General features: G+C 38.0%; 1 protein-coding gene across 3 annotated transcripts in view; it reads left to right on the forward strand.

Annotated features, from left to right (window-relative positions):
• The window catches only part of CFAP91 (cilia and flagella associated protein 91), a 95,822-nt gene that overhangs the window by 15,138 nt on the left and 66,184 nt on the right, over nucleotides 1–14,500 (forward strand). For all 3 annotated transcript variants that reach the window (XM_036111761.2, XM_078066408.1, XM_036111765.2), the window contains one exon: nucleotides 12,033–12,217. In XM_036111761.2, coding sequence (XP_035967654.1) covers nucleotides 12,033–12,217 — 185 coding nt within the window. The remainder of the gene's footprint in view (nucleotides 1–12,032; nucleotides 12,218–14,500) is intronic.

A 14,500-nucleotide genomic window follows, 5' to 3' on the forward strand; every position in this document is an offset into this window, starting at 1 on the left:
TGGTGCTAGGACAACTGGACATTTACATGCAAAAAATAAAAAATAAAAAGAATCCAGACACAGACCTTACACCCTTCACAAAAATTAATTCAAAATGGATCACAGATCTCAGTGTAGAATGTAAAACTGTAAAACTTTTAGAAGATAACAAGAAAAAAATCTAGATGACCTTGGGTATGGCAATGACTTTTTAACTGAAACACCAAAGGTACAATCCTTTAAAGAAATGATGGATAGGGCGCCTGGGTGGCTCAGTTGGTTAAGCGACTGCCTTCGGCTCAGGTCATGATCCTGGAGTCCCGGGATTGAGTGCCACATCGGGCTCCCTGCTCAGCAGGGAGTCTGCTTCTCTCTGACCCTCCCCCCTCTCATGCTCTCTCTCTCTATCTCATTCTCTCTCTCAAATAAATAAATAAAATCTTAAAAAAAAAAAAAAAAAAGAAATGATGGATAATCTGGACTTTATTAAAATTAAAAACTGGTTTTTCAAGCAAAGATGGCAGAGTAGTAGGAGGACCCTAGGCTTACCTCATCCCTTGAACACAGCTAGATAAATATTAAATGTTCTGAACACCCAAGGAATCTGAGTACTGACAGAACAAACTGCACAACCAGAGGGAGAGAGAAGGCCACATCATGGAAAGTTGGAGGTGTGGAGATGTGATGGGGAGAAAAGGATGGTGGGTGCTGCAGAGGAGAGGGAGCCCTGATCATGGAGAGAGGCAAGATGGGGGCGTTGCACAGGGGATCACACAAGGAAAACATTTCCCCAAAGCCATTGACTGGGAAAATGAGAGGGGCTGATTATTGTGAGTTTTTACAATCAATAGAACTCAAAGACTGGAGTTTTAGAGTCCTGTGCTGTGGCCAGTGTGGAGCCCGGTAGGTGCTGCAGTGCTCCTGTGGAGAAGTAGGGCAGAGAGCCTGGGAGCAGACAGCATGCTCTGAGGATCCCCTGGGATGCACTGGGAGAGATGGTTCCCCCTTCTTGAAGTGCATCTGGGAGAAGTGGAATTGCTTCTCCAGGGAAAAAAGAGGTCACAGGCACCATTATGCTCCCCCACCCTTAGCATAGACAGACATCTGCTGAGGGTGGCTAACCCGGACACTGGCTTTTGCTTCACTTTACTCCAAACCACTGTGTGTTCATGCTATTTCTGGGACAAACCTCTACCAGCCCCAGTGTGGCAAGACCCTTCCCCAGAGGACCAGCGCACAGGTCCAAGCCATGCCAGGTCCCTAAAGTTTGGAGCTGTAAAACTCAGCCAGCCTGCCTGGGATAAAACACAGGTACCCTGCACTGCCGGGTGGATAGACACCGGACACAGACAGGGTGAAGGCAGGGATCTGCGGGACACCTGGGATACACAAGGGGAGATTGTTCATTCTTCCGTAAGGGCTTCCCAGACAGTGGTGGGCACTAACTCCCCTCTCCAGGATGAGGGAGAGGGCTGGTGCCATTTCCCTTCCCTGCCCCTCAGCATAAACTAACTTCAGTAAGCAGCACAAGCCAACAGTGGCAGCATAAACCACCTATATCAAGCTCTGCCCCCCTGCACTCTGCAGGTGCTTCTTTACTAGGGCAAGTGTGGCTGAGAACCCGAGCAGCAGGCCCCTCCCCCAGAAGACCAGCATAACCCCCCTGTATGCACCAAATCTACAGACCATAGAGTGCTGCAAAGCATCAGGTCTCTTTTAATAAACAGACCAGAGCACAAATACTTAAAACTTGCCACACTCTGGCCAAGTTCCAAACAGTTCCCAGTGCAGGCAAGGTGAAACTGCAGAGGACTGACCTGAGGGAAAGAGTAGCCAGAACACAGCAGCAGAGTGCACACAGCATATACCAGAGACACTTCCTGAAGTGCCAGGCCCAGCACAGCATATGACCTCTTCTCCATAAAGTCATTACTCTCAGGAGCAGGAAACATAACAGGCTTTCCTAACACACAGAAGAAGACAGAGACCTAAACAAATGCCAAGACAGAGGAATTCATCCCAAAAGAAAGAACAGGAAAAGGTCACGCTAGAGATCTAATCGGAACAGATATAAGTAATATGCCTGATCCAGAATTTAAAACAACAACCATAAGGATACTAGCTGGGCTTGAGAAAAGCATAGAAAATACCAGGCAGTCCCTTACCATAGAGATAAAAGTCCTAAAAAGTAGTCAGGCTGAAATAAAAAATGCTATAACCGAGATATAAAACTGACTGGATGTAATGACCACAAGAATGGATGAAACAATGAATGTGATATAGAAGATAAAATTATGGAAAATAATGAAGCTGAAATGAAGAGGGAAAGAAAAATATTGGATTATGAATGTAGACTTAGGGGACTCAGTGACTCCACAAAATATATAACATTCATATCATAGGAGTCCCAGAAGAAGAAGAGAAGGAAAAAGGGGCAGAAGGTTTATTTGAGGAAATTGTAGTTGAAAACTTTTCTAATCTGGGGAAGAAACACATACCCAAATCCAGGAGACACAGAGAACTCCCATCAAAATCAACAAAAGCATGCCAACACCAAGACATATTATAGTAAAATTTGCAAAATACAGAGATAAGGAAAGAATCCTAAAAGCATCAAGAGAAAAGAAGTCCTTAACTTACAAGAGAAGACAAAATAAGGTTAGCAGCAGACCTTTCCACAGAAACTTGGCAGGGTAGAACAGATTGGCATGATATATTCAATGTGCTGAATGGGAAAAATATGCAGCCAAGAATACTCGATCTAGCAAGGTTGTCATTCAGAGTAGAAGGAGAGATAAGAGTTTCCCAGACAAACAAAAACTAAAGGAGTATATGATCACTAAACCAGCCTTGCTGGTTTTAAAGGGGACCCTTTGAGTGGGAAAGAAAGACCAAAAGTAACAAAGACTAGAAAGGGACAGAGAAAATCTCCAGGAACAAGGACAAAACAAGTAAAACAATGGCACTGAAGTAATATCTAACAATAATCATTCTGAATGTAAATGGACTAAATGCTCCACTCAAAAGACATAGAGTATCAGAATGGATTAAAAAAAAAAAGAAAAAAAGGACCCATCTGTATGCTGCCTACAAGAGACTCACTTTATACCTAAAGGCACCTACAGACTGAAAGTGAGGGGATGGAGAACAACTTATCATGCTAATGGACATGAAGAGAAAGCCAGAGTAGCCATACTTATATCAGATAAAGTAGATTTTAAATCAAAGACGTAACAAGAGTTGAAGAAGGGCACCATATCATAATAAAGGGGTCTATCCAACAAGAAGCTCTAACAATTGTAAATATTTATGCCCCCAACTTGGGAGCACCCAAATATATAAAACAATAACAAACATACAGGAACTCACTGATAATAATACAATAATAGTAGGGAACTTTAACACTCCACTTACAGCAATGGACAGATCATCTAAGCAGAAAGTCAACAAGGAAACAATGGCTTTGAATGACACACTGGAACAGATGGACTTAATGGATATATTCAGAACATTTCATCCTAAAGCAGCAGAATACACATTCTTTTTGGGTGCAGAATAGATCATATACGAGGTCACAAATCAGGCCTCAACAAGTACAAAAAGATTGAGATCATACCATGAATATTTTCTGACTACAACTCTATGAAACTCGAAGTCAACCACAAGAAAAAATGTGGAAAGACCACAAATACATGGAGGTTAAAGAACATCCTGCTAAAGAATGATGGGTTAACCAGGAAATTAAAGAAGAAATAAAAACTACATGGAAACAGATGAAAATGAAAACATGCTGGTCCAAAACCTTTGGGATGCAGCAAAACCAATTATAAGAGAGAAGTATGTAGCAAGACAGGCCTACATCAAGAAGAGAAATCTCAAATACACAACCTTACACCCAAAGGAGCTAGAAAAAGAACACGTGAAGCCTAAAACCAGCAAAAGAAGGGAAATAATAAAGATTAGAGCAAAAAGAAATGGTACAGAAATTAAAAAAAAAACAAAAACAAAAACAGAAGAGATCAATGAAACCAGGAGCTTGTTCTTTGAAAGAATTAATAAAATTGATAAACCTCTAGCCAGACTTATCAAAAGGAAAAGAAAAAAAAGACCCAAATGAATAAAATCACAAATGAGAGAGGAGAAATCACAACCAATGCCAGAGAAATACAAACAATTATAAGAGAATATTATGAAAAATTATATGCCAACAAATTGGGCAATCTGGAAGAAATGGATAAATTCCTAGAACATACAAACTACCAAAACTGAAGCAGGAAGAAATAGAAAATTTGAACAGACCCATAACCAGCAAAGAAATTGAATCAGTGATCAAAAATCTCCCAACAAACGAAACTCCAGGGCCAGGTGGGTTCCCAGGGGAATTCTATCAAACATTTAAAGAAGAGTTAATACCTGTTCTTCTGAAGCTGTTCCAAAAAAATAGAAATGGAAGGAAAACTTCCAGACTCATTCTATGAGTCCTGCCTCACCTTGGTTCCAAAACCAGACAAAGACCTCACTAGAAAGAATTACAGGCCAATATCCCTGATGAATGTGGATGTAAAAATTCTCAAAAAGATAGTAGAAAGTTTTTTTTTTTTTTAACAATTCTTTTTTTTTTAAAGATTTATTTATTTATTTATTTGAGAGAGAGAGAATGAGAGAGCAAGCACATGAGAGGGGGGAGGGTCAGAGGGAGAAGCAGACTCCCCGCCGAGCAGGGAGCCCGATGCGGGACTCGATCCAGGGACTCCAGGATCATGACCCGAGCCGAAGGCAGTCGCTTAACCAACTGAGCCACCCAGGCGCCCAAGATAGTAGAAAGTTGAATCCAACAGTACATTAAAGAGTTATTCAGCACGATCAAGTGGGATTTATTCCTGGGCTGCAAGATGGTTCAATATTCACAAATCAATCAACATGATACACCACATTAATAAAAGAAAGGAAAAGAACCATATGATCCTCTCAATAGATGCAGAAAAAGCATTTGACAAAGTACAGCATCCATTCATTATAAAAACCATCAACAAAGTAGGGATAGAAGGAACATACCTCAACATCATAAAGGCCATATACAAAAGACCCACAGCTGATATCATCCTCAATGAGAAAAAACTGAGCGCTTTTCCTCTGTGGTCAGGAATAAGACAGGGATGTCCACTCTCACCTTTGCTATTTAAAGTAGTACTCAAAGTCCTAGCCTCAGCAGTCAGACAACAAAAAGAAATAAAAGGCATCCAAATCGGCAAGGAAGAAGTCAAACTTTCACTATTCATAGACAACGTAATACTCTATGCAGAAAACCCAAAAGACCCCTGCCAAAAATTGCCAGAACTGATAACATGAATTTAGTAAAGTGGGATGATACAAAACCAGTGTACAGAAATCTGTTCAATTTCTGTATACCAGTAATGAAGGAGCAGAAAGAGAAATCAAGGAATCAATCCCATTTACAATTGCACCAAAAACAAGATACCTAAGAATAAACCTAAGCAAAGAGGTAAAAGATCTGTATTCTGAAAACTATAGAACACTTATGCAAGAAATTGAAGAAGACATAAAGAAATGGAAAAACATTCTGTGCTCATGGATTAGAAGAGCAAATATTGTTAAAATGTCTATACCACCCAAAGCAATGCACACATTCAAAGCAATCCCTATCAAAATACCACCAGCATTTTTCACAGAGCTAGAATTAACAATCCTAAAATTTGTATGGAACCACAAATGAGCCAAAGCAATCTTGTAAAAGAAAAGCAAAGCTGGAGGCATTCCAATGCCAGACATCAAGTTATATTACAAAGCTGTAGTTATCAAGACAGTATGGTACTGGCACAAAAACAGACACATAGATCAATGTAACAGAATAGATGACCCAGAAGTGGGCCCACAACTATATGGCAAACTAATCTTCGACAAAGCAGGAAAGAATATCCCATGGAAAAAGGACGGTCTCTTCCACAAATGATATTGGGAAAACTGGACAGCAACGTGCAACAGAATGAAACTGGACCACTTTCTTATGTACAAAAATAAATTAAAAATGGATGAAAGACCTAAATGTGAGACAGGAAACCATCAAAATCTTAGAGGAGAACACAGGCAGCAATCTCTTTGACCTTGGTCGTAGCAACTTCTTACTAGACACGTCACTGGAGGCAAGGGAAACAAAAGCCAAAATGAACTATTGGGACTTCATCAAGATAAAAAGCTCTGCACAGCAAAGGAAACAATCAAGAAAACTAAAAGGCAACCTATGGAATGGGAGAAGATGTTTGCAAATGACGTATCTGATAAAGGGGGTTAGTGTCCAAAATCTACAAAGAACCTATCAAACTCAACACCCAAAAAACAACCCAGTTAAGAACTGGGCAGGACATGAATAGACATTTTTTTCAAAGAAGACATCCAGATGGTAACAGACACATGCAAAGATGCTCAGCATCACTCATCATCAGGGAAATACAAATCAAACCACGATGAAATACCACCTCACACCTTTCAGAATGGCTAAAATTAACAACACAGGAAACAACAGATGTTGGTGAGGATGTGGAGAAAGGGGAACCCTCATGCACTTTTGGTGGGAATGCAAACTGGTGTAGCCACTCTGGGAAACAGTATGGAGGTTCCTCAAAAAGTTAAAAATGGAACTACCCTACAATCCAGCAATTGCACTACTAGGTACTTACCCAAAGGATACAAAAATACTGATTTGAAGGGATACATGCACCCTGATATTTATAGAAGCATTATTAACAGCCAAATTATGGAAGGAGCCCAAATGTCCATTGACTGATGAATGAATAAAGAAGTTGTCATATATATATAATGGAATGTTACACAGCCATAAAAAAGAATGAAATCTTGCCATTTACAACGACACGGATGGAACTAGAATATATTATGCTAAGCAAGATAAGTCAGTCAGAAAGACAAATACCATTTGATTTCATTTATATGTGGAATTTAAGAAACAAAACAGATGAATGTAAGGGGGAAAGATAGGCAAACCATAAAACAGACTCTTAACTATAGAGAACAAACTGAGGGTTGCTGGAGGGGAGGTGGGCAGGGGGATGGGCTAAATGGGTGATGGGGATTAAGGAGGACACTTGTGATGAGCAGTGGGTGTTATATGTACATGATGAATCACTAAATTCTCCTGAAACTAATATTACACTGTATGTTAACTAAGTGGAATTTAAGTAAAAACTTAAAGAAAATAAGTAAATAAAGTTAAAAATTTCCAATGTACAAAAGACAATGTCAGTAGAATGAGAAGACAAGCCACAGACTGATAGAAAATATTTGAAAAGACGTATCTGCTAAAGGACTGTTACCCAAACTATGTAGTGAACTCTTCAAACACAACAATAAGAAAAAGAACAACCTGATTTTAAAATGGGCCAAAGACCTTAACAGACACCTCACAAAGAGGATATACAGGTGGCAAATAAGCATATGAAGAGGTGCTTCACATCATATGTCATTGGGGAAATGCAAATTAAAACAATAAAATGTCACTCTGCACTTGCTAGAATGGCCACCATCTGGACACTGATAACACCAGCACTAGGAACCCTCATTCATTGCTGGTGGGAAATACAAAATGCTATAGCCACTTTGGAAGACAGTTTGGCTGTTTCTTATAAAAGTAAACATACTCTTACCATATGATCCAGCAATTGTGCTCCTTGGTGTTTACCCAAGGAGTTGAAAACTTACGTTTACACAAAACCTGCACATAAACCCATAGGTGTTTATAGCAGCTTTATTCATAAATGCCAAAACTTGGAGGCAACCAAGATGTCCTTTACCAGGTTGATGGATAAACTATGATATATTGAGACAATGTAATATATTATTCATCACTAAAAAGAAATGAGCTATCAAGTCATGAAAAGACATGGAGGAATCTTAAATGCATATTACTAAGAGAAAGAAGCCAATCGGGAAAGGCTACATATTGTATGATTCCAACTATATGACATTCTGGAAAAGGCAAAACTGTGGAGATTATAAAGGGTCATTGATTGCCAGGGGTTAGAGGGGTATGGATGAATAGAAGGAGCACAGAGAATTTTTAGGGTGGGCAAGATACACTGTATGATACTATAATGGTGGATAGGTGTTATTATATATGTATACTACATATTGTAAGGATTTGTCTAAACCATAGAATGTATAATACCAAGAGTGAACTCTAATATACACTATGGGGTGATCATGATGTGTAAATGTATGTTCCTCAGTCGTAACAAATGTACCGCTATGGTGAGGGATATTGATAATGGAGCAGGCTATGCATGTGTGGAGGCAAAGTGTGTATATGGGAAATCTCTGTACCTTCCTCAGTTTTACTGTGAATGTAAAACTGCTCTGAGAACATTAAGTCTTTAAAAAATACAAACATTCATTAGAGTTCATAATTACAGAACAGGGTTTGCTACTTTGTGAAACCCCTCTTTGTGAGGTTTAGTTTTGTTGGGCCTGGAAGGGAAAATCTAGAAGAGGGTATGGCAGACAGTGCATGCTCCTGGTGCCTGTGCAGTAGTGGAGGAGGAAGGGTCTGGAGAGAGGGAACAGAGCAGCGCTAGGTGCTGTCAGGATACCGGTGAGCCTGTGGATGGGATCCAGGGCTCAAGCCAGGTAAGCAGCAGATATGGGGTCTTTCTTTCTCATTTTTCAGTTCTGACTGAAGTTGGGGAGGGGTAGGAAAGAGATCATTGTTCTTTCTTATTCAGTTTATTCTCCCCTAAAACCAGCTGAAATGGAGAAAAAGAGAATAGGTTGGAGAAAAATAAGTTAGTTAGGAAAGAAACTGTATTAAGTTACTGTAGGACTTCTGTCAAAGTAGCATTCCCCCTTTGCATCCTCTCCTCTGACTCACCTAGAAGGATCTTAAGTCATCAGAAAGATTAGTCAGAAGGATTCATTAGGCTTTATCATAATCTTAGCATATTTGATCAGATGGTTCAAATGTGTAATTTTTAATTTGGAAAAACAATTTATTCTCTTGATTCAAACTAATGGTGTTACATAATAATATTCATATGACCTGGGATGATATAAAGCTTATTTATATCATCAGTTATTTCCTCAACTAGAATCTTTATAGTCAAATAATTTCTGCTGAAAACACAAATTATAAATACCTAAATTATCTACATAGGTTAGAAATTCATAGCAGCTGCTGAAAAAATGGTTTCAATACCATTAGAATTCAGCATTAATATCAATTTAAAGTATTATTTCATTACAGGTTGAACTTCCAAGTAGGTGCTTCTTTCTAGCTGACTTGAAGTGCATTTTTCTTAGAGCTAAGCTCTGTATGTTTTGCTTCTTTATAAACACCTCCCATTGCCTTTGACTATTTTTAAAATGGAAATCTTTCTCTTTTTTGCCATTATATTTAGTTTTTTTGTTTATGTAATTTAATAACTCTTCTACCAACTAGAAAACATATTTTCTTTTAAATGGAAATGGCTGTATTGTTTTTTCCTTATTTTTTTCCCCTTATTTTAATAGTAGTACATTTCTAGGTTAAAAAAAAAGAAAATTTAGAAAACTATAAACATGAAAAAAATTCTGTAATCCTATCCAGAAATAATTGTTATTTATGCTTATAAATTCTGATTACATTTTTACTTTTAATAGTTGCATAAATTCCATTATAGGTGTGCCATATTTTTTGAAGTAGTTTTTCTATTGGTGGTGATCATTTAAGTTTGATTTTTCTTGAAAAAGAGCCACATGAATAGATTGGAAAGATTTCCATGAAGCATGGTTTAGTTAAAAAGGCAAGATGCAAAAATGTATTCATAATATGATTTCCATGTTAGCAAAACAATAAAATAATACTCTATGTGTATATTTGTGTGAGTGTAGAAAAATAAGTGTGGATAAAAATACAGCAAGATTCAAGGATAATTCAAGTATATATTCTAGATCTAGGATATACAGAGAGGGTACTGCTATAGGTAGATAAGGGAGGAAAAGATATTAAGGGAAGCAAACTCAAAAGTAAAAGAAAAACGCACTGCTGGGGTGCCTGGCTGGCTCAGTCAGTGGAGCATGCAACTCTTGATCTCGGGGTTGTGAGTTCAAGCCCCTCATTGGGTGCAGAGATTGCTTAAAAATAAAATATTTATTTTATTTTTTAGATTTTATTTAAATTCAAATTAGTTAACATATAGTGCATTATTAGTTTCAGGGGTAGAATTTAGTGATTCATCAGTTGCATATAACACCCAGTGCTCATTACATCAAATGCCTTCCTTAATACCCATCACCCAGTTACCCCATCCCTCACCCACCTCCCCTCCAGCAACTGTTTGTTCCCTATAGTTAAGAGTATCTTATGCTTTGCTCCCTCTCTGTTTTTATCTTATTTTTCCTTCCCTTCCCCTATGTTCATCTGTTTCATTTCTTAAATTCTACATATGAGTGAAATCATATTGTATTTGTCTTTCTCTGAGTTATTTCGCTTAGCGTAGTACACTCTAGTTCTGTCGTTGCAAATGGCAAGATTTCATTCTTTTTGATGGCTGAGTAATATTCCATTGTAGGCATATACCACATCTTTATCCACTCATCAGTTGATGGACATCTAAAAATAAAATCTTAGAAAAGAAAAAGAAAAAAGCCCTGCACTAGAACATTAAAGCATATGTGCTATCATACTTGCTATAAAAATTAAGAGTAGACATATGTTTAAATGAATTAATGTAAATTTTTTTTCTGTACTTAAAAATAGCCAGAATAAAAAAAAAAGATGAAAATATGGATCCAAGATTGATGCCTAATAACCTCAGGTGCAACCATTTTTTTTAATTGGCCATTAAAAAAGAGTTTGTAAGTTTTTATTCTTACACATCAGACTTTATGAATGTGTTTGCATATATCTCTGTATACTTGTCCAGTTATTTCCTAGAATAAATTCCTAGGAGTACATTTGCTGGGGCAAAAGAGTATTGTAAAGGTCAGATATATATTGCTAAGTTACCTGTTAGGTTATATCTATTTATTTCAATCAACAGTTTATGAGAATGCCTGTTTCTTCACAACTTCATCAATGCTGGGTATTTTCAATCTTTTAAATCTTTGCTTATGTGATATAATAAGATAGAATCTTGTGGGTTTATTTTACTTTGATTACTAGTTATGTTCATTATTTTTTCATATGTTTGTTAGTTTTCACTTTTGTGAATTGTTACGCATTTTTCTGTTGGTATTTAACTGTCTTATTGATTTACAAGGGCTTTTTGTATAGAAAGGGTGTTTAATTATCATATATGTTGTAAAACCTATTTCTAAGTGTGCCATTCATATTTTAAATTTGTTCATGACACTTTGAGGTATAGAAATTTCAACTTAATTCATTTCCTTTTATAGTTTCTGGCTTTTGAGCCATGCTGAAAAAGACTTTCACTCAAAGATAGTATATTTACTTATGTTTCCTGTTAGTACTTTTATAGTCTCATTTTTACATTAAATGCCTTAAAATATCTGGAATTTTTGTCCAAGGGATGAGGTAACTTCCGTAGTTAATCAAGTAATCCTAGCATTAATTATTGAGTCATCTATCTCAAAAGAGCCTTGCCTTTTTAAAAAATCAGAAGCATCTCTTCTCTTTTCTCTGCTCCTGAATTTCTAGAGGGAAACAATTAAATTTGGTTATATAACTAAAAGCAGAGAAAAAAGAAACCAGGAAATAGCAATTCTCAACAGGTTTAGAAGTAACTGTATAACATCCTAGAATCTACATTTCTAGACTACAGTCCTGCCCAGTGATACACAGATAAATAGGTACTTTTGTGAGTAGACCTGGGCTTTTATATCCCTTCGGTTTCTTGGTGGAGGTGAGACTAACAAGGCAGTTCTCTCAAGATAATTGGGCACAATCCTGGTTACACTGGATTCATGAATTTGTGCATGTTTAAAGGGGGAATGGGCTTAGTGAAGATAAGGATTTATTTCTACTTGACTGTATAGTATTCTAAGTGATTGGATCAGGTTTTAATTTTTAAAATAATTTTCCCTTTTAGGACAGAGGCATATATTTTCCCTCCTACTTCTTCTGCTAAGTACCCTTCCGTACCTTCAAAGTACACTGTGGGTACTCAGACTGATTATCGAGATGCTGAAGTTCAAACTGATCCATATTCTCCAGAATATGTAGTATGTCAGGATTCAATCCCTGAGCTCTTGACCCTGGCTACTCTTACTTGGGGTGAGTTGGTAATTGTCTTGAATATTTATGGTTGCCTGTCCTGATAACCGTGCGTGCTACTGAGTTCCTGGAAATGATGTGTTCAGAGGCAACTGTGGTATAAAGTGTTGCTATTTAAAATGTCTTGCTCAACAGAGCGACTTCATAGACTCATACTTCTACTGATACTTTTGTTCAAAGAGAGTATACCCTTTCCATTGCAAGGAGGCTTATTGTACTTTATCCCTGAAGCTGAAGTTCTATTTCAGCTTAATTTTGTGGTTGTTTGCTGATGACTCACCTCCCCCCGCCCCCACTGTTTGTCCTAGTAAATCAATTCCTTTTCATTGAGCAATCCTTACTCCCTCTTTACACATAAACCTTTTTTGAGTGTATAATACTGAATGTATATTCTATAATATGTAACAGTATTATCTTACTTTGCCAAAATATCTTGCAATTTATCAAAGCTCTCTTACATACCCTATTAGATGATTTGGGTGATTTCTTTTGCTGTTATCTCTGAAATGCTAATATGGTTCAGGCTCAGAAATTCACTCTTAGAATGCAATAAAATCTGACCTAGGCCTATATTATGTGAAATTAGAAAAATTAATAAGGAAAGGGGCTTTTGGAAATGACTAGACATTAGCTTCTTGAACTCACTTGATTGTAGCTGGGAAACAGAATTCTGAGTCAGAGAGGCCAGCTCATCCCAGGTGGTGGAGATAGTTGGTACCCTGTAATGGTTTTTATTAACATGAGATTACCTTTGTTTCCCAGTTGTGATGGTTTGCTGTGGTCAAGTCTACATCATAGACAATAAAGATGTTCATATCTGAGCTCTAGTTTTGATTCTTGTTTCCTGGCTCACCTTACGAATTCAGATGAAGCATTCTTGACATCCATACTTGAAAGCAGAGGCTCTACTTTCAGACCTAGAAGACAGATGAAAAATATGCTGAAACTTTTCCCTCCTGCTCTAAATATATATGTTAGTATATATATATATTGGTTATGTGTATATTAGTGTGTGTGTATCCATACACACACACACACACACTTTTAAAAAAAGGAAGAAAATTTCCATAGTTTAGTATTGGAGATGTCTTCCTAAAAGAAAGAAATAGCTGGGAGCCTATGAAGATGAGCAGGCACTGCGAATGGTGGGGAGCCAGATCTGAATTGCCTGCCTGAAACTAGAGGAAGCAGGACTCTTCTCCTGCCCGTAGGTAGGACTGAAGGCCAGTGCCGGCCGACACAGAGGTTGAAGTATCAGTAAAAACCACTGAGTCAGGCCTACCCCCTCATTTTTGAGGCTCTGAGTAGGAGTTTAAATGGAGGCCTATACACTATATGTATAGATATTTAAAAGTTATAAATCAAGTTAATATCTTTTAAGTAAAATATTTTAAGTAGAATTCTATATTTTTCACAAATATATCTTTATAACAAGTTGAAAGGACAACTTTAAATTGAAAATTCTTAGATTCCTTGGGATTCTTTGGTGGAATGGGGCAATAAGGGAAGAGGCTGCCTGTGACTTGCCTTCTTCTCTGGCTCTGTTCCACATCATGAGGGGCCTGGCATGTATGCATGTGATTGCCTCACCTTGTTTTTCCAACCTCTATGTACATATCACTGTAAACAGCTGCCACTTGGCTACCCCTTGGGTTTAAGGGTGAACAAACAGGGGTGCCTGGGTGGCTCAGTCAGTTAAGCGTCTGCCTTCGGCTCAGGTCATGATCCCAGGCTCCTGGGATCAGTCCTGCATCCGGCAACCTGCTTAGTGGGGAGCCTGCTTCTCCCTCTCCCTCTGCCCCTCCCCCTGCTTATGCTCTTTCTCCCTCTCTCTCTGTCAAATAAATAAAATCGTAAAAAAAAAAAAAGGTGAACAAACAGCAGCATATGGTTTGCCCTTTGGAGTCTGACTTCTGGGAAGAGGTCCATGTAGATTTTGGAAGGAGGCTTGGGCCATTTGTTCAAGGAATTCAGGGTTTCTAAGAGTAGAGTAGCTCTAGCTGGGCATAGTCTGTTGAACTCCTCATCCTATGGTGATGGGCAGGACTCTAAAGAATGAGGCTGGGGAGCTATCCCTCTTGCCAGGTCAAAGAGTGTTACTACCCAGGGTGCTCATGAGAGAAATCAACAAATGATCTCAACCCAAGAATCACAAAGCATCTAAGGAACACAGACACCAGGAGTGATCCACAAAATGTAAAAAAAACAAAAACAAAAACAAAAACAGAGAGAGAGAGAATAAATTCTTGAGCAAACAGAGCAAATGGAGCAATCTGAAAAGGA

This window comes from Halichoerus grypus, chromosome 1, assembly GCF_964656455.1.
Source record: "Halichoerus grypus chromosome 1, mHalGry1.hap1.1, whole genome shotgun sequence".
Lineage (NCBI taxonomy): Eukaryota > Metazoa > Chordata > Mammalia > Carnivora > Phocidae > Halichoerus > Halichoerus grypus.